Below are 13,206 nucleotides of genomic sequence, written 5' to 3'. Positions count from 1 at the left end.
AATCACAGGGAAAAGAAGTAGATGTTATGGAAAATAACTAGCATAGTAATTGGTGGGAGGTGGATTTATTACTCTTTCTCTGGTCATCTTCTCTCTATATAAATTTAGACTCCTAATAATTTATTTTCTTTTACTCTCCACTCTCTTCTACTATTTCAGCCCACCCAAGATCTACTAGCAGCTAAGCTATAAGTTAGCAAACAAGTTGATCTATAATTCTTATAGGGTTGTTTGAAGAATTTTAAGCTAAAAGTTAGATTAAAATGATTGAATTTGTAAAACTCAATACATTGTAGAGTACCATCTTTAGGGTATCCGTTTCAGGTTTTTGATCAGCTGGTGATGGACTATATAAGCATTGGATATCTGTCTAATTTTTCCTTCTCCGCCCTCCCCCGCCCCCAATTGCTTTCCAAAATTTCAAATTAGGTTTTCACAAAGGTTTTTGGAAAAGGGCTTACATTATGTACTACTTATGTTAGAGTTATGTGAGGCAATTTCCTATAACCTCTAGGCTCAAATACAAACTCCATGGTTAGGCATTTAAAATCATCTATAACTTGGCTCTTTTCCAGGCTTCACATACACTTTGTGTGGTCCAGCCAGACTGATATTGCTATTGATGCACACAATATTATATCTCCTATATTTTGGTTTTTTTGTTCTTGTTTTTGTTTTTGCACAGGCTGTCCCCAGATTTAGAACTCCCTCCCTCCTGACCTTCATTTTTCCTAGTCTTCTTTAAAGCTCAGTTCAAACACTATCTCCTATAGATCTTTTTCTCATGTTCCCAGCTGCTAGTGCCATACACCTGAAATGATATGATATTTATTTTACTTATGTTTATAGGACTAGCAATAAATAGACAGGCTTAATTAAAAAAAAAAACCAAACACATTTTCTAACCTTGTCTTTGAGATTTGTTTTTCCAAAGGAGCACATTTCCAAATTTTTAGGATCCAAAGTAATAGAAAAAATAGGGTTGTGAAATTTTCCTTTTATGAATAGTGTTGTGCATATTTCTGTATGTGCAGAGTTACCTGCTTTCTCCTGTCTCAAAAAGGAAAGTTAAAAACTTGTCAAGCTTACTATTCTGGGACCTTTGCTTTGTATGTCTCATGTTAAAGGGCAGAGTAAAACTTCTATGTAGACAATTCCATTGTAAAGACAGAGCTTTTTGAGATTTAATGTCTTCTTGTATTGTCTCTTCTCTAAAATCACAACTAGGTAGGTAGGTTTTAAAATTGCAGTTGTCCTTAGTGGTTAATATGGAAACCCCAAATAAATTCTACAACCCTATGCAAGTAAAAACAAAAACAAATATCTCCATTTTTTTTTTAACTTTTTCAGACGTCCTCTCTATTTCAGTCAACTAGTGTGTGCAGTGATCAAAAGTTTGGGAATCTCAAACTGTCTCAGAATGGTAACACGGTTGACAAAGAAACTAGCCCTCTGCCAAATTCTGAGGCACTAATAGCCATCTTCCACCAGTCAGGAACCCAGAGCCCTGATTCCAGAATGGTAAGTAGAATTCACCTTTTTTCTCTAGTCTCTCACACTCTCAGTCCCACTTCTCCAATCCCATTGACCTTTTTTAAACACAGACTCAGCTGAACTAACTGTAGCATTTGACTTAGAGAGCAGTGGACCCAGAAAGTGTCCTATGGTTCTACAATAAGTTATTATGACCTGATATCTGCTTTGTACCTCTGTGTGCCAGGCATAGAAAGCCCACAGTTCTGTTCCTGTGGAGCCAGACTCACAACTATTTAATCTTGTTTACTCTGTGTTTAACATTGAAGCTGCCCTGATAAAACTCTTAAACTGTGACAAGATAAAATGCTGATATTAATTTATCTTCTCAAAGATGATATTGCTATCCACTTTTCCTAAAAAAAACCTTTGTGGGGGCAAGTATATGTGCAGTGGATAGAGTACCAGCCCTGAAACCCGGAGGATCTGAGTTTAAATCTGATCTCAGTTACTTAACACTTCCTAAGGACTCTGCACTAGTCATTTAACCCCAATTGCCTCAGGAAAAAAAACAAAAACAAAAATAAAAACAAACAAAAAAAAAGCCTTTGCATTCTTTGCCTTTACAGACCACATGACCTTCAGTAAATTATTCAATCTCTTTAAGCCTCAGCATCCCCACCTTAAAGTGGACTAGGGTAGCCATTGAAGACCTTTCAACAATATAGTTGCTTGCTAGGCTTCTGCTTGGTTTGTAGAATAAGTATTTTTCCACCTTAGCTCCTCATCATTTCAAGAGAGGGAAGGGTGATGTGGGCCTTATCACTTACCATTTCCATATTGTCTTCTCAGCCAAAATGGGATTCAATCTTTTACAATTACAGATTGGACTAAAAAGATTGGAAAACTTTCTCTGAATGGAATAAACTGTCTCCATTGAAAGTCTGAAATTTCAACTGGCCTTTCATAATCTTCAGTAAAAATCATTTCTAGATATTAGCTTTTGTTTGATTATTACCAATATACCTTCCAAAGGGTCTTGAAGAAGAAAACATCACCTAAGCTTTCTAATTATGCTAATAATTCCTTTTCACCTGAGCTTGTGTTAAGAATTATTATTTTCTATTTCTTTGTTTTACTATTTTTTAATTTACTATCGTTAAATATGTAGTATTCTAATTTAGTACAAATGGGCAACTGAGAGAAAGAGTAAATATAAATGTCCCTCTATTGATGCTTATTAGCTGTATTACTTGGGCAGTTCACCCTCTCTGGATCTGAATTTCCTCATGTAAAATGAAGCAGTTGGATTTTATGGCCTGTGAATTTTAAGATTCTGTGAATGGCCAAAATTGAGATCTTTCCAGCAATAGATTTGTTAATGCCAAATGTGAATACTATGCCATATGTGAACTCCGTGGTCTTGAAATTTTCAAATAGCTATGGCCAACCCTCAATTGCACAAATTTTCCTCAAATCTCATTTTGGTAACTGGTTTCAACTCTGCCCCCAACAAAACTTTATTTAGGATTGCTAGAAGTACTCAGATTTAGTTTTCTTTCTTCCTTCTTTCTCCCCTCACCAACCCACTCCATAAACTATTCTTGGTGATGTGCAGTAGACAGTGTGAAATGTCCTGAAGGTTAACAGATGGGAAGAGGTCGTGAAAGGAAGTGTAAAATAATCATCCCCTGAATAAGGAGATTGGTTTCTCTGATCTCTGTTGAATCTTGTTTCAGATAATGGAAGTAGAAGATTTCTTGAGTTAATTTTATTTTCTTTCTTCCTGCCTCCCCTCCAAATCCTACAACAAAAAAGGGAGTGGGAGAAGAGCTCTCTCTCTTTCCTGCCTACCCATTAACCACAGCAGATAAAAGAGAGAATACTGTACTCTGATATTTTCAGAGGAGATTACCATAGTCTCTTTTAGCAGCTGTTGCAGCATTCAGTAGTTCTCAGCTAGCAATCATGGTCATGAGGCACTTTTGTAGGAAATCTTGTTCCTCTTTTTAAGCTTTGCTACTGAAGTTTAATTGCCTATAATTATTGATTTCTCAATGAACTTCCTAGTCTATTACATCTTGTGGTCTAAGAAAACATGGTAGGAGTATATAGATGATGTGTGCCATCCCTGAAATATGCATATTATGGTTTCTAGTCAAGAGAACAGATAAAAGCAAGTCTGTGGAATGACCATTTTGTGGAATATGGCAGAACAGTGTGTATGTTTCGTACGGAAAAGATCCGCAAGCTTGTTGCCATGGGAATCCCTGAATCTTTACGGGGTAAACTCTGGCTCCTGTTTTCAGGTAAAATCTTAACTTTTTTTCTCTTGTATCTTTAATCAAATATTAATTTGGGACATTACTTATGAATAGGAGGCAAGGTCAAAGGGATTTTTTGGGAGGTTCCATTTGAGTCAGCCATATTTGTTTTTTCACTGAAATCTCAAACATTAAGGACTTAAGTTTGGATGTTTTAGTTTCTGACTTTGGACAAGTCAAGTAAACCAGTCAGGGTCTGTTTTCTCATCTATAAGATCATCTAAGACCCAGATTTGTAATTAGATTTTCTGTATATTTTAGCAATGTCTTTATTAGCAAATCCCCTAGGAATGGCATGGTTTCCATTAAAACTCTCTAAGTAACTTTTGAGATTTTTTAGTCCAACCACTTAATTATACAGATGAAGAAACCAATGCTCAGAAAGGTTACTATTTGTCCCAAGTCATATAGCAAGCTAGTGGCTGAGTTGTGTAGATACTAGGTCTCATGACTCTGTGCTAATGTTGTTTGGCCCCAATGAAGGGGGAGTCCTGTTAAAATGAACAAATAACAAAAGATATCCTCGTGAAAGGTATGCCGAACAAAGATGCTGCTGTTTGCAACTGTGTGACAAAAATAACTCCATGTGATGTGGGTATCAAGAGCGCACCCTAGATAAAATTATAAAGGTTTTGAAACTTGCCTTCTGCCCACACCTTTCTTTTTCGGTATTCTTCCTGGCTTAGGAGTGATTCCTTCTATTGTATGTGATGACTATAGCACTCTTGTTTGATTTTGCTTCTTTTAACAAAAGATAAAAATTAGGAACTCTTCACACTTGATTGACCAAATCACTTCACCCTGAGTAAATGCATTCACATTAAAATGTTGCCTTATTTGCTCATTTTTAATCATGCATGTGAGGTGAAGAAGATTTCTTAGCATCAGATTGGATACAAATATTGGGATTATTCCTCTTAAACTCCATAATGATGAGTTGAGATAGATGGAATTTATGAAGGAAATACCATTTATTTAATATTGTTTAAAACAAATACATCTATTTAATTTTGAGATTGGGCTGGGCCTGGGAATAAGTGGAAAAGGATGTGGCCCTAGATCTTTTACCCATTTATTTCCTTCAGTGCTTCAGCACTGCTTTCCTAAGTACCTTGTGTTGCTTTGCAGAAAACTCATAGCTGCTTCTGACAAGTGTAGATGTTATCATGATCACATTATATTTGTTGTGTGCCCATAAACTCACATTTATATGTGAGGCATCAGATGTAGCAAGATAAAGTTTCTCTCTCTGATAATCAATGATGTCTCCTCTTGATTTCAAACTGGAAGCTATGTGTTACAAATAGAAATACCACTGGACTGACAGACCTGGGATCTAGCCCTGGCAATGATTCTGGCTAGATGTAAGAACTTGTCATTTAATCATTCTGGGTCTTGCTTTCCTTATTTATGAAATGAAGATCTCAAACTGGATGAGCTCTAAGGCAGATGTTTTAATATGGGGTCTATAGACAGTGGTCCTTAAATTGAATTTGAAAAAAAAAATGTATTCTTTTCCCCTTAAAAACCTATTTTTTTCCTTTGTGGACTACATTTTTGTCTTTAAAAGTATTACTCTGAAAAGGGGTCCATAGACTTCAGCAGACTCCCAAATAGTCCATGACACACAAAGAAGAATCACTGACCTAATGTGTTTTCTAGCTATGTTTTCCATCTATTCTATGAAGAGTAAATCATTAAAGCAATCTCAGATGTTTCATATAAGCCATTTTTAGGCTCTTTTATGATGACTGAGTGAATAAATATAGTTCAAACATTTATTAAGCACCATTGTGTGCAGAACAATTTGCTAGGAGAGATACCAAGTTTAAAAAAGACAGGTATCTGCCCTCATGAAGCTTACATTCCAGCCTGGTCACTTGTATAATATTATTTTAAGGTTTACAAAAGATTTTATTTGTGGTTCCCTTTAGAAGTAGGTTGTAGTATTACTGTTATTTTTACAATAGCAAATCAGCAATTAGCAAAATGCTTATACATCGTAGGTGCTCAATAAATATCATATGAATTAAAGCATTGGTTCTTAAAAAAATTTTTTTTTGTTTCAGTATCTCTTTATATTTTACAAAATTATTGAGGACCTCACCAAAGAGATTTTCTTTTGGGTTGTAGCTTTTGATATTTACTATATTAGGAATAAAAAAATCTTAATATTATTGTGAAAATTGTTTTGACTCTCCCAGATCTTTTAGATCTGTGAGACCAAATCTGTTTTCACCATAATAATGAAATGTTTTAATTAATATAGTTTAATTCCTTTAACTGCCAAATTAAAGAAAACTATATGTATACCCATGCATAATCCTGTCATGGGGAAATGTATACTGTTAAAAGTAATTTTTAAAAAGTTCATAAGTGGTATTTATTTTCAATATGAACTATATTATTTTTTTCCTAATCCAACATGCATTTTATAAAAGAATGTTAATAATTCTTCTGCATCAAGGCTTTGCAAGAAAAGTAACTCAGTTGTGTATAGTTTTAAAGTACTTTTATATTTTCCATCATACCAAAAAACATGGATATTCTTTGACAAATATAACTCCCATGGTGACATTGTCCTGAAAATAATTATTAATTCCTTTTGCACATGTATTGTTTAAAAAATCCTCAGATGCTGTAACTGATCTTGCCTCTCATCCTGGTTACTATGGGAATCTGGTAGAGGAGTCGATGGGCAAGTGTTGCCTAGTAACAGAGGAAATAGAGCGAGATTTGCACCGCTCCCTACCAGAGCATCCTGCCTTCCAAAATGAAACAGGCATTGCTGCCTTGAGGAGAGTGCTGACGGCCTATGCTCACCGAAATCCCAAGATTGGATACTGCCAGGTGAAGACAGGATAATGTGTTTATTTACCTTAGGTCTCCATAGGAAACCATATTTGCTTTACCCCAACATTTGAAATTTTAAATATAAAATTGCTTGCCTTCTCTCAATAAGAGAAGGAGAAAGGGAGAGAATTTGGAACTAAAAATGTTAAAAGAATAAATGTTAAATTTTTTATATGTAATTGTGGAGAAAATTAAATATAAAATAAATATTTTAAATGAATAATAATTAGTATGAGGAGCATCATGAATTAGGTAACTTATTGTCTGGCTCCAAAGAAGTTAATGTCCTCCTCCTCTGCCTCAATTTTACTGTCTATAAAATGGGGTTGAATTTCCTCACACAGCATCATATGTTTAACAGTATGTGTAATAGTTGAAAATGTATTGAAATATAATAGTATTGAAATGTATTGAAATATAATAATCCTTGAGTAGACTCAAAGGATAGATAATTCTTTTAAGAAGAAGAAAAAAAGATAGAGAAACTCCTAATTGTACTGCTCTAGATTTTTGTGATTTCATAAATGATATGCATGCTGCTAAGAGTAAAGGCAATTAGGTGGCAAGGTGGATAGAATTCCATGTCTGGAGTCAGGAATATTCATCTTTCTGAGGTCAAATCTGGACTCAGACATTTTACTAGCTGTATGACCTAAGGCAAGTCACTTAACCCTGTTTGCCTCAGTTTCCTCATTTGTAAAATGAACTGGAGGAGGAAATGTCAAACCATTCCAGTATCTCTACTAAGGAAACCCCAAATGGGGTCACAAAGAATTGGGCATGACTGAAAATTAACTAAATAACAAAAGTAAGATGAAAACTGAGCAGGAAAACAGCTCCAATTTAGATTGTAGAAGTTTGTGGCATATGAATGTTTAAGATGTTAAACTTGAATTTTCTTGTTTTTTATTATTATTTTAATAGTTTTTATTTACCAGATATATGCATGGGTAATTTTACAACATTGACAATTGCCAAACCTTTTGTTCTAATTTTTCCCTTCCTCCCCCCCCAGATGCAAATTGACCAATACATGTTAAATATGTTAAAGTATAAATTAAATACAATATATGTATACATGTCCAAACAGTTTAAACTTGAATTTTCAGGGAATATACAGGATTCGTAGAAACTATAAACTCTACGTGTCTGTGCTTGAACACTGAATAGTTTGGAGCAGATTGAAATTGTCTTTGGACTTTTGCTTGTCTGTACAATTAGTATGGATTACTGCATCCAGACTTGTAGGGTGACCTACCCTGACTTGATATAACATACTTGCTTCATTACACTGTGTCTGTTTCACATGCATTATTGTGACAAGGGTTTCCTTTGGTAGTTTCTAACTCTGTCACCTAACATCAGAAAACTAACCAATGACACCATTATCAAGGATTCATTCAGCATCATCCCCATGTGCCCAGTACTTTGTGGTAAGCACTGGGATACAGGAACAAAATGAAATTGACCCTGCTAATATTGTTTTCTCTCCCCCTTTGTGTTAATGTGATTCACTTTTGTTTCCACATACAAAGCATCTTTTCTATTTTGCTTTGATCTGATCATATCAATCTTCATTGGCTCCCAGTAATAAAGTTTTAAATTCCTTTTCTTGGCATTCAGGGCCGTTGTTGTGTGGAACCATTTAAAGCCTTCATTTTATTATTTCATGTCACTCCCTATTGTGCATATTATATTTAACCAAAATAGACTTTCTGCCCCAAATGAAGTCTTTTATTTCCTGTTGGAAGACACTAGGTGGCACATTAGACAAAGAATTGAGCTTGAGTCAGGCTAGATAGTTGTTCAGTTTCTTTTTCAATCATGTCCAACATGAAGATTTGGGTTTTTCTGAACAAAGATACTGTAGTGGTTTCCATTTCCCTCTCCAGCTAATGTTATAATTGAAGAATTGGAAGCAACAGGGTAAAGTGACTTACCTGGAATCACATAGCTAGTAAATATCCGGGGCCAGATTTGGATTTAAAAAGATGAGTCTTTCTGACTTCAGAGCCAGCATTTTTTATCCACTCTGCCATCAGCTGCTCCAGGATAGACAGACCTGAATTCAAATAGGGTCTGTTCTGAGCAAGTCACTCTGTTTTCTTATCTATAAAGTACAAGTAATAATAGTACCTTCCTCGGGTTATTGTAAAGATCAAGTGAGATAATTTATGTAAAGGCTTTGTACAATGCCAGACACGTAGTAGATATTTAATAAAAGTTGATCAATACTAGGAGCTTTATAAATGCACGTCCCCATTACATTTTCCCACAATCACCATATTTTTGCTGATACCATTCCCCCTGCCTAGAATATCTTTTCGTATTCATCTGAATTCTTACCCATCCTTTAAAATCAAGCCCAGCTGTTGCCTTTTCCATGAAACCCCATTAGTAACAACCTTTCCTTTTTATATAGCACTTTGTTTTTCAACTAATGAACTTAAAAGATAGTATTGTATGTTAGTTACATGTTCATGTTTTGTACTGCTATCCTTCATATTAATTCTGTGAGGGCATGTGCTATCTTATTTAAATATTTCTCATGCAATGCCCTGTCTACAGCAGATAAACAATACATTTTTTTGAATGAATGAACTGAAAATAAACAATAATCTCTTTCTTCCCTTGAATTCTGTGCAGTCAATGAACATTCTGACATCTGTGTTACTCCTATATGCCAAAGAGGAAGAAGCATTTTGGCTTCTGGTTGCTGTGTGTGAACGGATGTTGCCAGATTACTTCAATCATCGAGTAATAGGTAAGTTTGTACTTCTTCTGTCAGCAAAATCATAATATATAAACTAGGCAGAGTGTGCAAAACTCGCCTTAGGGCTAGAAGAAAAAATGTAATTGGGAAAGGTTTAACAAAATAATTTAAAATGAGGTATTATATAATGTTAATTTGTGGTTTTCTAAGTCAGTATGAAGCCTGCAGGGATTCATTTCTGTTTTGAGTTTGATGCCCCTGATTTACACAATTAATTAAACATCTTTTATTGTATTAGGACTAGGGCTGCTAAGTAGATAGAGTGCTGGACCTAGAGTCTTACCCTAATTCTAATATAGTTCAAATCTGGCCTTAGGCACTTAATGTTTATATATCTCTGAGTTATTTAACTCTGTTTGCCTCAATTTCCTTATTTGTAAAATGAGCTGGAAATGGAAATTACAAACTTCTCCATTACCTTTATCCAGAAAAATTCCCAAATGGGGTCACAGAGTTGATATATGATTAAATAACAGCAATAGTATTAGGGACTGCCCAAAAATTAGAAAACATATTTCTTGCCTTCTGTTTACAGTAATAATTTCCATGTACATAAAAGTTTTTTTTTTTTTTTTTTTTAAATTAAGGAAAATTCACCTTCTCTTCATCCTATCTGCTCCCCCCACTGTGAAAAACAAAACCCATGTAATGATTATACACTGTCAAGTAAACAAATTTCTGCATTTAGCAAAACCCTGCCTCCTCAAAAAAAAAAAAAAAAAAAAAAAAGCATCAGTCTGCATTCTAGGCTCATCCCCTGTCTACAATGCAATGTAGAATTGGCATTGAATAAAATTCTGTAATCAAAATTGTTTTTTTTTTAAACAAAGTTGTTGCATAAATGCTCTATATAGGTTTTATAAACAACTTAATTTAAAGGAGACTTAGATCCAAAACTTGATTGAATATCATCAGTGACTATAGACAAATTAGATAATTCATACTACAGGGTAAACTTTTATTTGTCTTAATTATCTCTTTTGGCATTCTTTGTTGATCATAATAACATCTTGTTCTGTTCTTCATTTTACCTTTCATAGAACTGAGATTGCAGTTATAGATATCAAGAAGACAAGCAGGACAATATATATATATATATATATATATATATATATATATATATAACTTGTTAAGTTGTTCAGTCTTTGTGACTCTTCATGACCCCATTTGAGGTTTTCTTGCCAAAAATTTTGGGAGTGGTTTTTGCCATTTCCTTCTCTAGTTTTGTTTTACAGATTGGGAACCTGAAGCAAATAGGATTAAGTGACTTGCTCAGAAGCACATAGTTAGTATTTAAGGATGGATTTGAACTCATGTGAATTTGGAGGACTCCAAGCTCCGCATTCTGTGTACAAAAATCCTGAAAGGCACATTCAGATCAATGCAATGCCTTTCTTTGTCCTTTAAGGGTAAATAATGAAACTTACTTCTTTCCTTGGTAGAAATGAAGTATATGATACCACATGTAATGGCTTCATCAATTTTGTTTCTTTCTTATTCTTAGTTACAAGGAAAGATTCTATGGTAAGACTTATGTTGAGAAATGAAACTTCTAAAATTTAAGAATATGGTAGAAATTTGTACTTTGGGTTTTTCAGATGAATTTAAGATGTACTGGCTGGAGTTAGCCTTAAAGTCAGAAAACCTGAATTCAAGTCCTGAAAGCTTTATGGCCCTGGGCAAAGCAATTAGTCTCTTGACATCCTGGCAGCAATGCAAGACAAAGTGCAGAGCAGGCACATAAATAAGCAGGGGTAAAATGAATGATTCACCAAACCCATAGTCAAAAATTCAATTTTTAAAAATGCTTAATTTGTCAGTTGCTGGCTGTTAATTACTGATATGTGGTAATTATCCCCACATCATGAAGGGAATAATAATAATTATTATTTTTTGTTTGTTTAGGGGATTTCAGGACAGTCGGGAGATGTGAGTTCGGGGTTCTTTTTAAATGAATGGCTTAAGCAGAGAAGGATGTGGAAGACTCAGGAATGAGTTTGGCTATATAACGGAAACTAGGGATTCGTTTGTGATTGAAGATGTGGGCTAGCCAAAAGGGGAATCCCAAATATCTTCACCAGGGACTTACCAGCCTTGTGTTACTACCTAATTTTGTGGGCAGTAGAACTAGATGAAGAAAAATGACCCTGACTGCTTTTCTTTTCTTATGAGAGGAAATAGGGTGTTACAGTGAATTGAGTACTGAGCCTGCAGATAGGAAGCTCTGAGTTGAAATTTGGTCTCGGACACTTCCTAGCTGTGACTTAACCTGTTTGCCTCTCTTTCCTCAACTGTAGTTAACAACAGCACCTAACTTGATGAGACATTATAAATAAGGTTTTTGTAAAACACTTAGCACAATGTCTGGCTTGTAATAGGCCCTATATAAATGCTTATTCCCTTCCTTCTTAATTCTAACTCCCAGTGTTTGTTCCAGGAGCCCAAGTAGACCAGTCAGTCTTTGAGGAACTTATAAGAGATAGACTTCCAGAACTGGCTGAACACATGAAGGATCTATCCACTCTGGCTTCCATTTCCCTTTCATGGTTCCTGACTTTGTTCCTGAGCATCATGCCTTTAGAAAGTGCTGTGAATGTTGTAGACTGTTTTTTCTATGATGGGATCAAAGCCATCTTCCAACTGGGGCTAGCTGTGCTAGAAGCAAACGCAGTGGAATTGTGTGGCAGCAAAGATGATGGCCAAGCCTTGATGATCCTTAGCAGGTTGGTAACCTTCCCATCATGTTTTTACCTTGTCCTAAAATTATCAGGGAGGGGGTAGGAAGAGGGGTAGAGTTACATTGAAGCTATCGTATTGGAAAGTTACTTAAGGAAATACTACAAACGTGCTGGTGGGACCCTTACAGCAAGGATAGCTTCCTGATTTTATCCTGCCACTGCATAATTTTTATCATTTGGATTCAGTCATTGCCATGCTTCTTATGATTGATGGTTTATATCTCTGTGGTATGGAACACTACTTACCTTTTACTTCAACAAGTCTAGATATGGGAACTCCCCCTTCCTTGAACTTACCCCTTACATCATGAAGAAGGGTCTTAGAAAGTCAAAGGATTTATGCACTTTTAAAACAAAGTTCAATTGTGTAGTTCTTCATTGAAGTATAGAATCCTCAGGCCTGATCAAGAACATTTTAGAACCATGTAAAATAATAGGGGGGGGGGGGGGAAGGCCTACTAACATTTGAATACAAATCCTAAACGTATTGCTTTATGTGTAGGAAGCAATATTGATTGCTAAACTTCATAATTTGAAGAGAATGTTTTCTAATCCTGACCATTTCACTTGGACAGAACATTTAACCACTCTGTATGTTTCTTTTTTTTTGTAAAATGAGGGTTAAAAGTACCTAGCGCTATCTACCTCACAGAGTTTTATGAAGATCAAATGGGATCTGTGTAAAAGCACTTTGGAAAAATAGATAGCATTTAACTTGTTTATTTTTTTCTTTAAAAGATGAGCTCATTGAGGTAAGGGATATTTTTTTTAAATGGTGACATAAAAGAAACTGGTAAAAAATTTTATTACTATTATCACATAAATAATATTAATTCTGTGTAACAGACAAATCTTTTACACATGCCATGTCTTGAGAGACATTCAGCTTGAGAAAATTCATTAAGGGGTTACTAGTACTCATTGAATTAGAATCACAAAATATTTTTGGTCTTTTCCAGTTTTAAAAACTGCAAGATATATCTCTGAAAACTATCTTTTTTTAAAATGTAATAATGATGTACTTTATTTATTTTTTAAAATTTAT

General features: G+C 34.9%; 1 protein-coding gene across 3 annotated transcripts in view; it reads left to right on the top strand.

Annotated features, from left to right (window-relative positions):
* Window positions 1–13,206, top strand: part of TBC1D8 (TBC1 domain family member 8) — a 113,464-nt gene that overhangs the window by 92,233 nt on the left and 8,025 nt on the right. For all 3 annotated transcript variants that reach the window (XM_074300420.1, XM_074300421.1, XM_074300422.1), the window contains exons 8-12: window positions 1,351–1,521; window positions 3,632–3,782; window positions 6,433–6,647; window positions 9,297–9,414; window positions 11,861–12,146. In XM_074300420.1, coding sequence (XP_074156521.1) covers window positions 1,351–1,521; window positions 3,632–3,782; window positions 6,433–6,647; window positions 9,297–9,414; window positions 11,861–12,146 — 941 coding nt within the window. The remainder of the gene's footprint in view (window positions 1–1,350; window positions 1,522–3,631; window positions 3,783–6,432; window positions 6,648–9,296; window positions 9,415–11,860; window positions 12,147–13,206) is intronic.

Source organism: Sminthopsis crassicaudata, chromosome 3 (genome assembly GCF_048593235.1).
Source record: "Sminthopsis crassicaudata isolate SCR6 chromosome 3, ASM4859323v1, whole genome shotgun sequence".
Taxonomy (NCBI): Eukaryota; Metazoa; Chordata; class Mammalia; order Dasyuromorphia; family Dasyuridae; genus Sminthopsis; species Sminthopsis crassicaudata.
This window is presented reverse-complemented; position numbering and strand designations above follow the sequence as displayed.